The 19,234-nt window shown below is 39.9% G+C and overlaps 1 protein-coding gene across 1 annotated transcript; it reads right to left on the minus strand.

Annotated features, from left to right (window-relative positions):
• Window positions 1-5,367: 5,367 nt before the first annotated feature.
• LOC141774989 (LON peptidase N-terminal domain and RING finger protein 3-like) lies at window positions 5,368-16,613 on the minus strand. Its single transcript, XM_074647871.1, has 11 exons — window positions 15,714-16,613; window positions 11,985-12,103; window positions 11,745-11,867; window positions 11,536-11,652; window positions 11,152-11,441; window positions 10,818-10,932; window positions 10,545-10,666; window positions 9,858-10,016; window positions 9,573-9,735; window positions 9,244-9,393; window positions 5,368-9,026 (listed from the first exon to the last, which is right to left on the minus strand). Exons 1-11 carry the CDS (start codon window positions 16,492-16,494, stop codon window positions 8,868-8,870), a joined length of 2,298 nt encoding a protein of 765 aa, XP_074503972.1. The 5' UTR covers window positions 16,495-16,613; the 3' UTR covers window positions 5,368-8,867.
• Between the last annotated feature and the right edge of the window lie 2,621 nt (window positions 16,614-19,234).

Below are 19,234 nucleotides of genomic sequence, written 5' to 3' on the forward strand. Positions count from 1 at the left end.
GGATGGGGGAAGACTGCTTTGAAATGTGCGATCAACCTTAATTTATTAAGGTATCGCGAACATCAAATTGCATTGAAGTCTATGGGATCTTCAGTTTTCTTTCCCCCAAAAGGGGGCGCGTCCTTGACGTTTTGCAAAGTACCCGTATGTGCTGGTATGATGTATGTTATTCAAACTCCACACCTCGGTTTGTAACGCAGGTTTTCAATTAGAAGTGTGTATGATGACATCATCAGGTAATTTATTTTTTAGACTTCAGAAAGCTCCTCGTGAGTCACAAAAAAACATCATTCAACTGTTTTCATAGGCTGAGTAGTACTTCCTCTGATGAGTAAACTGACCTTCAAGTGTAAAATCTATGCAATACCCCTTTAAGCAACACACTAAATTCTTACGTGCTCATTCAAAGTCACTTTCATTGAAGCATCTCAATAAATCTTATTTACAACATTGTAATGAGACTTATTTTACTACTTTTAACCAGTAGCTCAATTTCACTGAACTGATTTTTTATCTGCAGTGTTTCTAGTGACTATGATACAGAGCACAAACTAAACTTGAAATAAAACGCATTTTATAATACAATAAATGATACTGACTTATTAAAAAAATCCTTTTAAAATTATGATTTACAGTACTTTGAATACATTCCCCCGTCTTAAACACTCACAGTCTTGGCTCGTACACGTATGCACATCTGCGTTGTGTGCATGTGACTTTCTCCTTGTGTGTGGCCAGAATTTGAGCCAAATGTTTGTGTGTGCATCAGTGTGTGTGTACAACATGAGCCAATATTTGCATGTGTATGTTTGATCTGGTCTATGTGAATGTGAATGTGTGTGTGTGTGTGTGTGTGTGTGTGTGTGTGTGTGTGTGTGTGTGTGTGTGTGTGTGTGTGTGTGTGTGTGTGTGTGTGCGCGTGCGTGTGGTCAGGAAGCTGTAATCAGTGAGAGGGCTGCTTAAACTCCCCAGATGTCTGTTCTGGGTGAGTTAGGTAACGCCGCCGCTGCTGGCCTACTTCTGATACATGCACTATCACACACACACACACACACACACGGCTCTGACTGGACCAGCCAAGATGTACAATGTGTGTGTGTGTGTCCGTGCCAAGTATCCATTGCGATGACTGCTGGGTGTTGACCTTCTCATTTACAGGTTATATAACCAACCAACTTGGCAGCAATCACAGAGGTGAGGAGACAAGGAGGGGGGGAGCGATATTAATGTCGACTTAGGCCGCTACGATCAGTAGAGATCACAGAAACTCTTCAAGAAAGACTTGCATAAACAAAAAGGGCTACTAATCCTGCTGTGAAAAATCTTCTTAGTGTTGAAAGTAGGCTAATTACAGTTCTCTTAACTCAATTTCATGCTAAGCCACTCCCATGTCTGATGGTATTTGTGTCAGACATTAGAGGCTTAATTCTCCCACACAGTCAAAAAATGTTTGTGTATCATCAGGAAATAACAGCAGAACAGTTTAATTGCAAGTTGCTCACTTTAAACAGGTTATATCAATCATCATTAGGGGGCAGCGAAAACTGCAAACATAACATTTGCAATCAGAATTGAGTGTTCAACAAAGCTGTGTAATAAATAAAGATATTGATTAGTGCAGCTTTAGAACCTGATACAAACAGCATGTACAGCACAGTAGCTGAAGGCTATAATAAGTACTGACTGTTTGCAGTTTGAAGTGGACAGTTAAAGCTACAAGGATATCTCACAAATCTCAGATAGGTTGCTAAAGCTTCACTGTGGGTTTTTTTGGACACCGCTTCTATCTGGCTGCAGAGGATGAGCTGGACTTCCACAGGAAACACAGCAGCAGATTACACTGCATGCTTTGGGGTTTGGTCAGACCTGACCTCATCGGCCAGCTGCGTATGAACTGGAGTGACCCTGGGTCGGGTGAGGTCGGATTCTCAAACTGTCATTGTTTCCAGTGACATTATAGCTGACCATTTGATCCCCACTGGGACAGTGAATTTCAATTAACACAACAACGACAACACTGGCTGGTTCAAACCTGCAGGATAAACAGACCCGCTGGTGAGCACTCTGTTTCCAGTGAGATATTTAATTAAATTTATTTTATTCAATTTATTTTAATTAATTAATTAATTTCCATTTCTTATTAATGACCAGAACAACTTGACACACAGTGCTGAGATGCACCTCAAATGAATCTTCAAGTTCACAGCTTTCAGGTGATGATTATATGTGACATATACTGTTGACTATTTGTCTCCCTCTGAACATCCCCTGTCCCCATCCCTACCCCTCTAAAAAAGAGGTCGAATGGTAAGGGGTTAAACTCCAATACTTGGTAAGATGGTGAAAGAGACATCTCATTGTAAACCAGGGTAAACCATGACTCTCACTCTCTCTAATAACTTATGAGAGGCTAAGGCAGGGGTCTGCAACCTGCGGCTCCGAAGCCACATGCAGCTCTTTAGCTCCTCTCCAGTGGCTCCCTGTGGATTTTTAAAAAAATTAGTGGAAATGAATAACTGTTTTTTGATTACATTTTCAATTTTATTTATCATTGATGTAGGTCTATGGTATGACGTTACGACGGAGTATCAGGGCCACATTGAGGGAAAAAAAAAATCGTAGATTTAGGGAATTAAGTCATAATATTGCAAGAATAAAGTCATAGGTTTACGTGAAAAAAAGTTGTATTATTATGAGAATAAAGCCATAATATTATAAAGTAGTAATTTTACGTGTTAATTTTTTTCTCGTAAAGTTATGACATTATTCTCATATAACAACTTTTTTTCTTTTAAACTTATGACTTTATTCTCGTAAACTTATGACTTTATTCTCATAATACGACTTTTTTTCTCGTAATATTATGAGAATAAATTCATAATATTATAAAGTAGTAATTTTACGTGTTATTTTTTTTCTCGTAAAGTTATGACTTTATTCTCGTAATATTCTGACTTTTTTTTTCTCGTAAAGTTATGACTTTATTCTCGAAATCTCCGATTTTTTTCCCTCAATGTGGCCCTAATACTCCGTAGTACATTTGAACTTTGGCCCTCACTGCATTAAACTCATATACTATATACTTAGACTATAGGCTGTGTTACCTTCATCACAATGCTCAAATGTTTTTGAGTTCATTTGAGGCTGGGATCATTTAACATCCGCAGGAGTTTTGTGCAGATGTTAAATGATCCCACTCTCCTCAGGAAGTACAGTCTGCTTTGGCCCTTCCTGTAGAGGTGGTCAGTGTTTATTGTCCAGTCCAGTTTGTTGTCCATTAGGCTTATTATAAGGCTCCAGCTTGGCTCTGATTGGTTGTTTTCCTCCGGTCTGTGAATACTGTCAGGATATAGTTTTTTTTAATCCCATTGGCTCCATTTCTACCTACTGCTGCTTCAGCACATAATGAACATTTGATTGAAAGTCTTGATTTATATTGGTTTGTGGTTCAATGTGGTTCAAAGTGTTAGTCCATAGTGAGCGCTGATTTGCATAAACAGGATACATCCTAGACTGCGTCTCTATATTTAGATGGGCACGAGCAGGCCTTCAATTCTCTAAGAGTCCTTCTGGGACTGTAGCGAGCTAAACTTGCTAATCTGCATTGTAATTATGCTGAAGAGCAACAAACAAAGAGCGAGCCAAGAAGGGAAGGAGACACACCGTTCTTTCCCTCCATCTCTCTTTTCTCTATACTTTTTCTGCCTCTTTTGTAACGTTCTAACTCTGACTGAGTGACCTACATTTGCATTACTTACATAAACAGTCTTCCTGTCGGTCCAGCTTCCCCTCTCTCTCTCTCTCTCTCTCTCTCTCTCTCTCTTTATATCGCTGTCATTCAGCTGCACATTAACGGTCTGTGTGTTTTTTCTGTGTGTGTGCAGCTCAAACATATTGGAGACGTATGTATGTGTGAAAACAGGCTGTCACTTTCTCTGGTTTTGGTCCCAAAATCCAAAAGCTTGAAGTTCTCTCTCTCCCTCTATCCACATGTAGGATTTCTTTCACACATTCTTTCTCACAAACATGTTTTCTCTCTCTCTAAGTGTCAGTTTTGTTCTCTTCAACCGTCTCTTCTTGGCTTCTCACTCTTGTTTATTCTGCCTTATTTATCCCACCACACACACACACACACCCTCCTCTTCCTCTATAAACCACTCTGCTTGAATCTGTGTCTCTACTTCAGAGGAATGCTTTCATGACCAAAATTGGCTTTAAGAGCAGTCGCGCAGATTTACTGCATCGACCGTTTGCTTTGGTTCTAACCTTCTAACCTACAGTGATTTATTCAGCCTGACTTCTACTGACTTAACCTAATACTAAATGTTGTTGACGAGTAACTCCACTCCTTAAACACTTGATGTGACGTGTTACCTAACTGGTATATAGCAGGACTTATGTAATGCAACAACTCTGGCCAGCATGCATAGTTTTCTAACATATGAGCCAGCTAACCTCGCTCAACTTGAAATGTTAGCCTACCTCATTCCTGCTCTGCTCCACTTAAGGCCAATTTAAGGCATAGGCCATATAGGCGGTTGTCTAGTGCGTCAGCTTCTGGGAGGCGCTGGTTGCCATAAAAAAAAAAAATGCACTTCCTCATTTTCTGCATTGAGGTAACAAATAACCAGATAAATAAATAAAGAAAGAAATACACTTTTCACCCCTGTAACTCTTGTTGTTGTGAAACTGACTAAACACTTTTAAGACAACAATGTCAGGGACCAATTGTTTATTTATATTATAATAAATACAGTTATTTATGGAAATAAAAATCTGAATTTGTATCTTAAAACCACGCGCTAATGCGACCGTGGTGTAGTTCGTTTATAGCCCAACGTTAGTTTTTTACTTATGGCGATTGCATTCACGCTTCAAAAATAAAAATTTGAAAAGTGGTGTTCATTTGTGAAGGATATCTTGCTGGACAAAACGTGTAAGTATGGTAAACGTTTGTTTGCCGCAGAGTTTATTTTCTGCAATAATTCAAAACCCAATGGAAAAATCCCATTGGCTTTTTGTCGAAGGAACCAGGGAGATGCTAACTTCCTGGTTGGCCTACAAAAATATGTCATCCTGGAGCTATCTTGTTTTTAAAAAAAATAATCTTTCCTTTTTTTTTTTTACTTGAAAATCTCCAAAACTGGAGTTTGACCATTTTGACAACAAAGTGTTGCTGAAACCCCTGACTACCTCCTACATCACTCACCTTACAGACAACTGTGCTATAAGATTTCAGATTACATTGAAGGTTCTGATTAATCTTGTGAATTATTGAACACAATCTGAAGTAACCAGTAATCTGATCTGCTACTTTCTAAGAAATTTAGTCGGCCCCGAAGAACACAAACAAAGGAGACGTCAGAATCTAGTCCAGTCAGGTGTGTCCACAGTCCCATGCAGGACCGAGAACACAAACCTTTTGGTTTATTCACAAGTTGTAAATTCAAGACTGTACTTTTGCAAAAAGATGCATACTAAAGTTTTACTATCAAAAACAGACATGTACAGAAAAACATTAGAGAGATGTCGAGACACACATACATTCATTTTGTGCGAATTCACCCAGAGACATTTAGAGGCCATGGAGCTCTGACTGACGTTTAGGCAAATATTTGAAAATATGAGGAGCGCTTGGCAAAGATTTTTTAAGACATGACGATTTTTTAGAGTTAGCAATGCATGAATGTTGTATCAGAATTTAGTCAACTCACTTAGAGGACATAAAAGAGGTCATACGCTTCGTTTCCAAGAAGCTGTTCACTTTGCCAGGTGAGATAAATCAAGTGCTCCTCAAAATACTTCAAATATTTCAGATCAGTATCAAATACCTGTACATTACACAGAAACCTGACATCAACTCTGTGTGAAGTGTTGATGAAGCATTTTTAAGTACATTTTGGAGCAGTGATGGGACACGGATGATATACATTATTTGCTTGTTTGACTTCTCAAATGACACTTTCAACACAGATTAAACAACAATGACAGGAAAACAACAGAGTAAGGAAGCATAGTCTTTCTTTCTCTCTTAGTGGAAGTGCTCTAGGAAGATGCTAGAGGTAGTAACACTTCCTCAAAGGATCAATGCTTGAATTCTGAAAGGTCCCGATATCAATAGGCAATAATCCACCATCCTTCTTTTTTTGCATAGCTGGATTGTTATGTTGTTGTGGTCACTAAAATAAAAGGTTGGCGCAAGTGCCAGCTTGTCAGCAAAGTTATCATGAGTTTGGAGTGCTACAAAATGTCAAAATGATACCATCAAGCCGCAACAGCAGCTTGAACACATCTTGAACTTTCAGGATTCAATACAAATGCCACTGTATTCATGTCCCAACTGGGTCATAGCTTATAACCTGTGCTGTTTCCTGATTAAACACCTTCTCCTCTGAAATCATGTCTGTGAGAATCCAAGCGTATGGAAGCTCATCAGTGACGAAAATATTCATCCTTTTCCGTATATTTAAGAAGCACACAAAATAGTAGCAATTGGAGTTTCTGTAATTGCTGTTATTAATATGAGTCAATCAGGATTGTGGGGAATAAGGCTAAGTGTGTTGGTTGCCGGTGTGGGAAAAAAGTCAATTCAATCCCATAATGTCTTTAAGAACCTACAACAGTCCAGGTTCTTAAAGACATTATCTTAAGATGTTATTTAGGGAACCACAGGTTGTCGCACAAAACATTAGCATATACAGTAGTTGCCATTGCAGTTTATACACCAAAGTGTAAATGGAAGAAGTTCAACTTAAGGCACTAGAACTGCTGTCACAGATGAACAATAATTCACAGATATTAGTTTTAAGCCAAACCCCCATTTTGATGTCATGCTACTACTTTGTGATGGGAACTACAACTCTCCTCATGTGATGGTATCTACAGACAAAACATCAAGAGGCTTAACTGTCAATGATGAACTCGTCCATCAAGGGAGTTTTACTGTTTTTTAACTTTCACTCATGTTCATAAATTGTAAAAAATAATAGGAATAGCAGGTGATTTTTCCCTTTTTCTCTACCTCTTCACATCTATCAGGATTTCTCTCTGAATCTGAAACATCAGTTTGATATGCTTTTACACCAGAGGTGTGATTATATCTGACTAATGCCTTTTCCCTTTCCAGCCCAGTTTGAGCATCATAGTCTCTGAGTGGTTACCAGTTAGAAAATTAGCAAACATTACTGGGGCAATGTTTTATACATGGTGGAAGGATAGCTGAAACCAGTTAATTTTGTTTTGTCGGTACTTGTCTTCTTTAGACAAGCATCTTCCAATAGAATCTTTGTTTTTATGGGGAATATATTATAGCATTACTTGGAATTTGGCCCTTATAACACAAAACAATAAATATGGATGATTTGACGTGACAATCCCTGTACTATTACACATGAAATCAGGAGAGACACACCAGTAACCAAAAAAATTATAAAAACACAAAGAACCCGATTGAGAAACATGTAAAATCAAACACATGGACATATAAAATAAAAAAAATTGAGAAGGCAAAGCTCAACAATCTCTTGAATCTTCCAGAGAATCACTCTTGCCATGTAAAAACAGTCCTGTCACAGACAGCAAGGCCTCAATATGTTTTCAAACAACATCATTTTCTCAGAAATACTCTTGATTGTATAAATAATGTTTCTTTTATAGTAATGATACTCTACAGTTACCAGGGTATTATTGCTGATGTCTGGGGTCAATTTTTTTTTTTTTTTTTAAGCCTTTGGAAAGTGAGCAGCTCAACATCTCTTTCGGGTGAAATGTAAACAATGTCTCTGCATGCATAAATAATGACAAAATAAATAATGGAAGAACAAAACAAAAAAAATCTGACAAATAATAAAAAAACAATGGATGAATAAAAAAACAAGAACAAGAGCCTTAAAGTGCGCCAATGTAAAGGTTCAGTCTGTAGTTATTCAGCTGCATGATGTAGAGTCAGAGATGAAGGAAGCAAGGAGGGAAGGAAGACCGAATAGCAGCCAAAAATATGATTGTTGTTTAAGTTATGATAAAGGTGGCAGAATAGTAAATCCATGGGTTTATCTGCAGATATCTAAATACCAATTAATCATATCTAATCAGTATTATTATCATTATTCACTTAAGACTAGTGAGGCAAATTCATTGTTTGGTCTCTTGCAGAATTTAAATGTATATTTAAATTCATACAGAATGGGGATATTGATTGATTGGTTGAATTAATGGTAGTTGCCACTTGTAATGGATGAATTTGTATGTCTGAACTGCTTTGTCTTTTTTTTTTGAGAAATTGCTCATATCAGACTGCAAAGTTTGTTTGTTTTTCACACGCATGTATGCAAGAGGAAAAGCATAGAACTACAAAGATGGAGGAAGGCCAGCAAGGCAACAGTGGAACCTGGACATTAGAAGACATATCAGCACAACAGTTTGTTGTTGTACACACGGAGATGTTAGACAAAAACATATACGTAGCATGTGCGCATTAGCATTGTTACAGTGACATCCGATGTTATGACGGAAGGTGAAATCTGGTCGCTTTTGTACTGTCTCTTTAAGAAATCAGATGTCCTTCCTGTCTGAATGTACTGTAGCAGAAGTCTGTATGGTTGGTGGGAAGAGAATGTTATGGATGGAAGATATCTTATGTATTCAGATCAATAGTCTCTGTTGCTCCCATTTTTTGTTAAAGTTTGATGTAGAAAGATGAGTCCAGCGCTGCTTTCTGAATGGGATGGCGCTGCAACACGGAAGGTGCAACAACGTCAGTTCTTTGTGCGTCAAAAAAAGGAAGAACAGCAACTCAACTGCTGCTTTGGAGGAGGGTGTGTGTGCGGGAAGGAGGGGTTACTGCATTTTCCAGGTGCGGAGAGTCAAAGTCACCGGTGCCTGCTGTGGGCCATGAAGAGCAGCACCTTGCGGATGCCGCTGAGGCGATCTTTCAGAGAGGTGAGGGCCAGGAACGGCAGCTGGGCTCGGCCTTCTAACGGAAGAACGGCGAGTAACCACCAACACCACGAGGGGCCGTTGGGACTGTCCTGGAGGAGGAGGAGGAGACACAGAGAGAGGGTGTTAAAGACTAAATAAAGTAGAATATAGGTCATGCTAACTTTGCAGACACGACTGTCTCTCATTATCAGCCCTTCAGTGCATCACAAATCCTATTCTATTTTAAAAGAAAGCTAAGACACACTTGAAAGAAGTTTGAATCCTTTAAGTAAAAAGTGTGACTTTGTAATTAAATTGTGTATGTACCTGAAATTCAGAGTCTTTCTGAGGCATGGGTCCAAAGTGTCCTTCAATGCGTTCCCTCTGCTCCGTCTTCAAGGAGTTGACCCACACCAAAGCCTGGTCGTACACCGTATCATGCAGAGACTGCAGCTCACGCTCCGCCAGATCCTCCTCCTACAAATCACACACACACATTTGATTAATAACATCATCTGGTAATTCTCTATCAAGCCGTCACTTCTCCGTCCCACCATCCCTCTCTCCGCTACTCCTCATCTATCCGCTCCACAGACTGTATATAAAGATGGACGACATGACAGTTCCCCAAAAGTGAAGCCAAAACTTCCTCATACCTTAACATCCTCCAGGTACTCTATATCAGCCGTGTTGTATCCGTCCCTCTCGTGGTGCTGGAGGACTTTAAACCTCCGTTTGCCGATGGTGTCCACGACTGAGCGGCCGTCGGAAAAGAACTTCACATCGCGGATCTCCAACAGGCACCCATAGTCTGCAAACCTGGAGGCAGGAGGGAGGGAGAGGGCGCATTATTACACTTTCTGGATCCATACTCTCTCTGACACTTTTGTATTAAAAACACATAACCAAGCACACATAGGTACTAGTGTCTTAGCACTTACCCTTTGCGGTCGTCTCCCAGACACATGCCGAAGCAGTTGGTTCCCGCCTCTATGCATCGGCGAATCATCAGTCTGTAGCAGGGCTCGAAGATATGGAGAGGGCATGGCACAGTGGGGAAGGCCATGGTGCACACGAATATAGGCACATTCTTGTTAAGACTGAAGAGAGACAAGAATAAAAGGAGCATTTGTTTAATGTGGTGGAAATTATATACCATTCATTTTCTGTTTTTTAGAGAGTGAAAAGTCCTTAAAATGTTCATAAAATGGAAATTTTAACATCCACAATTTCAAAAACAACTGCGCAAATTCCATCTGCACCATTACTCACAACTAACCTATAGCTAAAACAAAACCCACCAGCTACTGTGAGCGTGAACTGGTTTTGCTCCAGTTTAAGAGAAGCTATTTGTTGGAGTTTGTTAAAGCCTCCAGGTATGTGATACTTGATGCCTTAGATGATGCACGCTAAGAGGTCAGTGTGTCAGACGTGCGTTATCTACTGTAGGTCAGTGGGTCAAACAACAGTAGCAGATATTCTTATAGAGTTTTATGTCAGTCACGCATTCTCAAACACAAGCCGCCCTATTGAGAAGACCATATTTGACATTGAACCAATTGAGCATAAAGAACGATAAAACCAGATATTGGGAAAGAGGAGAAGAGCAGACATGGACACAAACTTACTTAGAGAGCTCAGCCATCTCATCCTGGTGGATTTTCTGTCTTTCTATGAGCTCCGAGGGAAGATACGTCGATATCAGGTTCTCCATTAGTACTGTCTTAGAGTACTGCCTCTGGACCAGGTACTGGAGAGAGATAAAGACAGAAACTACATGAGAAATGTGTTTTGTAGTGGCAGAAACATAGAGAGTTTGACTCGATTAATCGCGATTAAATATTTGAATTGATTGACAGCCCTAGTTTTAACACTATATACCAGAGTATTACAGCACGTACCTCAGACAGCTCCTCTTTACAGAGTGGACACTTTGGGTTGTGGTCCAGACATCTCTCCAGACAGCGAAGACAGAACGTGTGACCGCACGGCGTCGTCACCGGCTCGTAGAAAAGTCTGGGTGGGAAACAAACAAGACAAAGACTCTTTAATTCCTTTCTTACAGGTTGTGTTTCTGTATATTGATATATTGTATAAAAGATGCTGCATGTCACATCGTATCATAGTCAGTTGCAATTTAGCAAACGTTACACAACTGCTAACTTTATCGCATGGTGGTGTGTGTGACTGTTAATAAAGATTTAGGTCTGAATCAAGCTGTAAAGCAAATCTCACCTCATACACAGAGAACACTCCAGATCGCACGGGTCCAAGACGTCACAAACCGCAGAACTCAGTGGATCAGTAGCTACGTCCAAAAGCTCACCAGACTTGGCTCTCTTGTGGTCGTCTCTCCTCTCCTGACCACCGTCCTCCTCTTCTGTGCTCCTCCGTTTCCTTTTGAGTGGTAAACAGCGGTCCGGCCTCCTGATCTCAGGCTTTGTCTGACATTTGACCTCGCTGCCGGACATCTCAGTTGCAGGAGTAGCAGGGGCAAGACTGGACACTGAGCTGGGAATAAAGATCTGAGAGAAGGAAAAGGATGGAAGGAAAGGATATTGAAACCTCATGTCCCCTCAATGTCAACTTTTTTACTGCCGGAGGTGGAGCGTCTCTTACCTCGGGGGGAGCGTTAATACTGCTCTTGATGTGTGCTCTGAGAGACAGTGTATTGGAGTAGTCTGAGATGTGTTCAGGGACCTGATCTGTGACTGGAGCCAGGAGATCACAGAGGAGCTGAGAGGAGACAAAAAGCAATGATGTGATTATTCTGCAAGCATTTATGATGATAGAACAATCTATATATTTAACTGGGATGTCTTATTTACCTTGTGGGCCTCAGTCTTGGCCGGTCTACAGTCAGGCTCTATGGACAGACAGACCAGGTACTCCTTCAGAGCCTCCTCCGTCCTGCCCAGAGACACCAGGGCCTGGGCCTTACGAACATGACCCTGTAGGCAGGAAGAAGATGTGTCATTTATCTAGCATCCAGACGGGAACTTTTTACATTTACATAAACTGATTATTACATATAGGTTTTATAATGCGGAGCCATTTGTCTGCCGTACCTTGGACCAGTTAGGCATGAGTCTGCAGGTCACCTCAACGTCGCTCAGAGCCTGTTCATAGTGTCTCAGACTGGAGTGGATCATGGAGCGATTACTGAACAGTATGTGGTCCATGGGTGCTGAGGAATAAAGGAGGAACATCTTGTTAGGTCAACTTCCTGCAGTTATTGCGTTCAATATGTGGGTCAATTGTACAGTTTATCAGGTGTTCTGAAACAATAATAATAATAATAATAATAATAAATATCCATAATAGTCTGGGGTCGTCAGTTTACTTAATGATAGGAAAGGGGTCTCTTAAGGAAAAAGGTTGGGAACTGCTGAGTTAGGTAGTTGTTACTAACTACCATAGTTAGATTGTTAGTGTTATAAAAGAATAAGGTTTCCAAGATTTGTCATCACAACTTGTAAAACAGAAAAAAGGCAGCATATTGTGACATTTGAGCAGCTGGAACCAGTGACATTTTTGGCATTTTCGCTTAATAAATAACTTAAACAATTCATCTATTAAGAAAATAGTTGTAAATAAGTAATCTGTCAATTAACTAGTCAGTGGTTTTTGTTTCAGCACCCTTTCCCTCAGCTTAAAACCGTTACATAGACAGTACGTTTAATGACCTCTATCCCGAGGCAACTGTTTCAAAACGTACTGCAGATCTCTTAAAAGATGCATGGCCACCACTTGTTTATTCTCTTATGTCTTAAAAAGCTGAAGTTACTGGTGATATAAGGAAGAAGTTAGAAGGAGTGTTTAAAATGGATCAGTTCAACCACGTTATAAAACACGTTATGAAAAAAAAAAGGGCTGCCTTACAAAACAGCAGCACTATCAAGGTCACCCACATTCCAGGTTTCATAACTATAGAGATGTATGCAAATTGTCGCCGCAGCTAGCCCTATAATCAGAGGGAACTATTTCTCTGGCTTTTGTACAAGGCAAAGGGAGTAAATCACTCTAAGGAATGAAAACAGAAATGGAGGTATAAGAGAGCAGAAGGGATTATTTTACATTTGAATTTGAAATATTTGAGGTGACCTAGTAGATGTAAATGCACGTACAGTATCAGACAAACTATTTGTAAAAGTAGGACATGTTTTTGCAAATAATTGCACGGTACATATTTTCAAGAGTGATTACTGCTTTGTTACACACAAAGACTTGAGCTAATTATAACTCTATTAGAATGATTACTCTAATTATAAATCCCTGGAGGCTTACCCTAACCGTAATCATAACTACTTCACGGGTAAACACACCCTTAGCCTAAGCTTGGTTCTCGATCCAACTCTAAATTTAACTCTAATACTATGTCTTAACCCTATAAGATGTTAACCCCACTGTAAGGTGAATCTCCACAATGAGATGAATGCACAGCAGACACGTGCAGCCCAGTACAAACACTATGCAGGCGACTGCACCTTGGTTAAGGACATCAAATATATTGTATCATGTACGCAACAGATTCTGCAAGTACAACAAGCACTATATCCATTTTCTTGCCTTGCTGAGATTCAGCTCACGAACTTATTTTTCACAAATTATTTAGTGAAAGCAAGTGTTCCATTGGGAATTGCATGCCATTAGTTAATAACACTCAAATGAGTCCTGGCGATACAGTTAATGGATCAAAGATCAACATCTACGGGCCCAATTCTGCAATTCATTGCGGTTTTGAAGCCGTTCCTTCCAAAAAATAAGCCAGTTATGTGGCTCTTTGTTAATCATTATGTATCAAATCACCTTAGCTAAACATGCTGAATAACATCCTGGAGCACACTAAGATCCTGGAAACAGCCCAGCAGTAATTCTATTACTAAAGGGAGCCTGAGCATCTCCACTGGGAGGTACATGCTGTACTTTTTGGGGACCCAATGAACACAAATGGTGCTTCTATCAGATGTCAACTGATTGGCCGCGCCAGGGAAACTATGGCACACCTTCAGTGAAACGAGTACCTTTACACAACCAGTGTGCACAGTGTTCCGAGCTGCTGCAGCACAACACAGTGGAGTCAAATGAGGTCAGGCCAAGTATCTCAGTCATATAAGACTCCTTCTTTGTGGGAGGAGACTCTATTCAGTAGTTGACTAAGTGACACAGAGCCTGTTGTATAATATATTACATTAATCATATAACGCAGTTTACAGTTTATGTGTGACATAAGAGATAAACTCTCTTCCAGGCTATGGATCCTACTTAATAAATATAAGTTATTTCACTACTAATAGGGGGGACAAAGGAGAACGGTCTGCATGACAGATAATAATGCACACAGTGCACTTTCATAGACTAACCTACTGGAGTTGCCCTGCACTATACTCATTTTTAACAGTCTCTTCTGCACTATATTCACTTTTTTAATAGTCCTGTATCACAGCTGTTACCCTGCATTATATTCAGTTTTAGCAGTTTTCTTCATCTCCTTGTATTTTTATATCTTGTATATTTTTTTGTACTTTGTACTTTGCACTACTAACTTGGAACTGTGATGCTGGAAACTTGAATTTCCCTCGGGATCAATAAAGTTGCTATCTATCTATCTATCTATCTATCTATCTATCTATCTATCTAATAATAAGCCATGCCTGTAGGTCACACTTCACCTCTGCCTATAGGCTGTGGTATTTAAGTAAACTCTTATATAATATATTACATTAATCATATAAAAGAGAAACTTTATTCCAGGCTATGGATCCTATCTGTTCATATTATATAAGTTATTTCCCTACTAATAATAATAATCCCTGTATGTATAGGTCCCACTTCACCTCTGCCTATAGGAAACCTCTGGTATGGCTGGGAGCATTAGTCATATAAGACTCTTTCTGTGCCAGAGACTCCATTCAGTAGTTGACAAAGTGACACAGAGCCTCTTGTATAATATATTACATTAACCGTACAAAGCAGTTTACAGTGTAAGTGTGACATTAAGAGATACACTTTTTCCCAGGCTATAATATATAAGTCATTTCCCTACTACTACTAATAATCCCTGTCTGTATGGGTCACACGTCACCTCTTCCTATAGAAAACCCTTGGTATGGCTGAGATCATTAGTATCCCTAGTGGTGACCTGAAATAGTACCCTTGACCCACATTTGCCTGAATCATTGTTTTTGACGTTACACAATGAGGGAGTGGAGAAGGAAGGAGGGGGGGTTGGTTACGTGGTTACGTCCTTACGCAATGTTTGGTCCATTAGCCCAGCCTACATAACGGTGTTATCCAACACATGGCGCCATGGCGCTCAGATGCCACCAGAGGCAGCTAGGAGTATATAACACACTTATGAAACCAAGTCATATAACAGCCTTATTTTATATTTCTTTATGGTTATATGATGCGTCAATTGACATGCTCATATGTAGGTCCCTCCTAAAAAAATATATATACAAATAATGCACTTTAATGGTACCACATTTCAAGAAGTTATTCCAAGTAATTAATGTTTAATAATATATTTTGTCATGAGATTCCACTGTATTTGGCTGTGTACTGGAATGCCCCTTATCAACAAAGGGGACAGAACCATACAGTATTATAGGTTCCCCAAAAAATATCTCTATATATAAAAACAATGCACTTTAATATGTAGAGCAAAAAGCTACTGAACAAGTGAGAACATGTAGTTAAAGTTAGCCAACATGTCACATTACGCAGTAGAAACATGTCCTATAACGCCATAATAGAAGTTTCCTCATAATTATAAGATAGTTCAGTGTCCTTACCTATGAGTATGGCTTGGTTGTATTTCTCCAGCGCTGCCTCTAGCTTCTTGTCTGCGTACAGCCCGTTGCCCTCCCGCCGCAGCCGGCTGGCCTGGTGCAGGCTGGGGAACCACTTGGCCAGCAGGTTGCTCAGCATCACGTTGACCCGGTAACTCTGCACGTCCGCTACTCTGGAGCTGTCCCGGCACTCCTTACACATCACCGGCCGGTCCTTCTCCTTGCTCTCCTTCTCCAGGCACTTCTTACAGAAGCAGTGTCCGCACGGGAGAGTCACGGGCTCGAACAGAAAGCTCATGCATATCCGGCAGGAGACGTCTTCGTACCCAACGCCCGTAGCCGCAGTAGCAGCAACAACTCCAGGTTGTGGAGCTGCTGCCACCGCCGCGCCTACCGCCACCTCTTCTGCTCTCTTCGAGCTCCTGTTTTGACCGTCGCCCCTGATTTGTCTGCTAATACTACCCGATAGATACTCTATGAGGTTACTCAGGTGAACAGGTCTCAGTCTCTCCGTCTCCGAGGCTTGTCGGTACGCGTCGAAAGCTTCGGTGAATTTGCCCCCGAAGGCGAGCGCGTCAGCCCGCTTCACCATCAGCTCCTGTCGGCTGCCTGGATCTCCCAGACTCGCTAGTTGGCACTCGTAGATATCCGCTGCTAGGTCGAAGTTTTTCGACTGGAAAGCCTCGGCTGCTAGCTGCAACATGCTCTCACTCTCCGTCCCCATACTCAGCAGATTGTCAGTCCTCTCACCTGTGTATAATGTGGTCAATACCGCTGCTGCCATTCATGCTAGGTCCGCTGCTGTGAGGTCTGCTGACTACACTGCTCGTTCGATGCTCCGGTGCAGGAAGCACCCATATTATTCTCAATGGAGCAGCGCAGGAGGGAAAAAAAGGGTTACGTAAAGGTTGTGTCATGTGATGCCGGAGAGAGGTTCTCATTGGACGAGTTGAGAGTGAAAAAAACTGTTACAACACAATCTGCCATGTAACAGTGTGAGTGTCGAGGGGCCGGATCCTGTCTGACCTGCATGCGGGACTTGAGTAAGCAGTGGCGGGTCAGTGTGAGAGCCCATGGTGGGGAGGCCTCCAGAAGTCACTGATGGTGGAGCTGGAGGGTCCTCCAAAAAAAAGAAAATATAAAAATAATGCACTTTAATGGTACCACATTTCAAGAAGTTATTCCAAGTAATTAATGTTTAATAATATATTTTTTTCATGAGTTTCCACTGTATTTGCTGTGTACTGGAATGCCCCTCATCAACAAAGGGGACAGGACTATACAGTATTATAGGTTCCCAAAAAAAAAATATATATATATATATAAAAAAATAATGCACTTTAGTGGTACCACATTTCAAGAAGTCATTCCAAGTAATTAATGTTTAATAATATTTTTTTTTTCATGAGTTTCCACTGTATTTGCTGTGTACTGGAATGCCCCTCATCAACAAAGGGGACAGAACTATACAGTATTATAGGTTCCACAATATATATATATATATATATATATATATAATGCACTTTAATGGTACCACATTTCAAGAAGTTATTCCAAGTAATTAATGTTTAATAGTATTTTTTTTTCATGAGTTTCCACTTTATTTGCTGTGTACTTGAATGCCCCTCATTAACAAAGGGGACAGGACTATACAGTATTACAGGTTCCCCAAAAAATATATATATATCAAAAAATAATGCACTTTAATGGTACCAAATTTCAAGAAGTTATTCCAAGTAATTAATGTTTAATAATATTTTTTTTCCCCATGAGTTTCCACTGTATTTGTACTGGAATGTCCCTCATCAACAAAGGGGACAGAACTATACAGTATTATAGGCAAGGCAAGGCAAGGCAGCTTTATTTGTATAGCACATTTCAGCAACAGGGCAATTCAAAGGGCTTTACATAAACATTCAAGAACATTGCGACAAAGTGCAAAAGAACATGTAATGGCAATTTTCATATCTGCAGTTTAACACTGTACCTTTAGATAATCTCAGGGCCTCACATGTTCCACTTCGTCACCATAGGACAGTGACCTGACATTTTAGTTCTCTGTAACCGCAAACAACAGATTGCTAAAATACTTGTTATGTCTTGTGATGCTCTGTTGTCTGCTGTGTGCTGACGCATTGATACACTTTCTATCCTTCTCTTCTTTTCTTCTTTGGACTTATCTTCGTGTTATGCTTTAAATGCATAAATACTGACTACTCTTTGTATTCGGGGTTCACTTGCCACAGTCCACAACAGGTGGCTGTGCTCGTGAGTCCATCTGCAGATGTTTTAGTTATTAATGTATGCCTTTTTATTAAATTCACTGAAAGACAAGTTGTTACGTTGGTTTGTGTCTTGTTTTAACAGAAACTGCCACCACAAACATTAGGACATAATTAAAACAGTTATAAAAACATAAAATATTAGAAAATAAAAACAAGCTAAAAATAAAAGCTAGGATCGAAGCTAAAATAGAATATAACACACAAGAGTAAACGTTATAGTGCTGTTTAAGATCATTATTTGATTTAATAAAAAGTTATTATTATTATTATTATTATATTATAGTTTCACTTATGTACCAAAAAGATTTTGGGGTTTGGTGTCATGAAGTGGGACATGTGTGATCTATCAGACTTTTCATAGTCAGAAATTAAAGAGTCCTTGGTTTCAGTTATAAAACTGATCTGGGTCACAATGATGAGTGTGTGGGCTCTCAAAGGCATTTCCCTCTCTGTGTCTGTTCATTATGCAAGAAAAATAGCAAATAAGTGACCTGCTACAAGTTGCTAGAGTTAGGCTGTTATGTGACCCATCATGTAACAGGCAAAACAGTTATGTGACAGTCAAAACTGCTTTACATAAAAAAAATTTCATCAGAAAATCTGAATAAAATCATTATTTCTTTTGTGCATTAAGTATAATTTCCATTTAAGCCATACTAAATGTTATAGAACACAGGAAACAGTTTGAGTACATCGAGTTAGAGAATGTGAATGCTTCGGGCCATGGGCACTTTGACCAATCTTTGGATGCAATACTACCACACACTCGCTCTCTAAGTGACTGCTGGCACAGAGTTAGAATATACAGTATCTTGCTGTCAATACTGGGAAGTAAACAAACATTTTTAACTACTCACTCACACCACCTTGTTACCTCCACACCAATCTGCTGGGCAGATAAACCTGTTCAGCTGTTACACAAACTGTAGGCTACATCTGAAGAGGGATCATTTAGTCACTGCCCCTCAGATCACTTTCCTGGGTGTCAGACAACATAAGACAGATATCAACTTATCAAACTGTGACACAGAGAAAAGTGTGTTTGATAACTGTGACATGTGACAGGCAACAGTCACTTACTGAACGTTGGAAGTTCCGCTATATCATCCTTGCATAAAAGTTTTATAATGACAAAACATGTGACATCTTACTAAACACATCAAGAATATTGCTAAAGTAAAACTGTACCATAGCGTAATATGCACATAAATGTTACCTACAATGTTAATACTTATACAA

The sequence above is a fragment of the Sebastes fasciatus genome, chromosome 10 (assembly GCF_043250625.1).
Source record: "Sebastes fasciatus isolate fSebFas1 chromosome 10, fSebFas1.pri, whole genome shotgun sequence".
In the NCBI taxonomy this organism is placed as follows: domain Eukaryota; kingdom Metazoa; phylum Chordata; class Actinopteri; order Perciformes; family Sebastidae; genus Sebastes; species Sebastes fasciatus.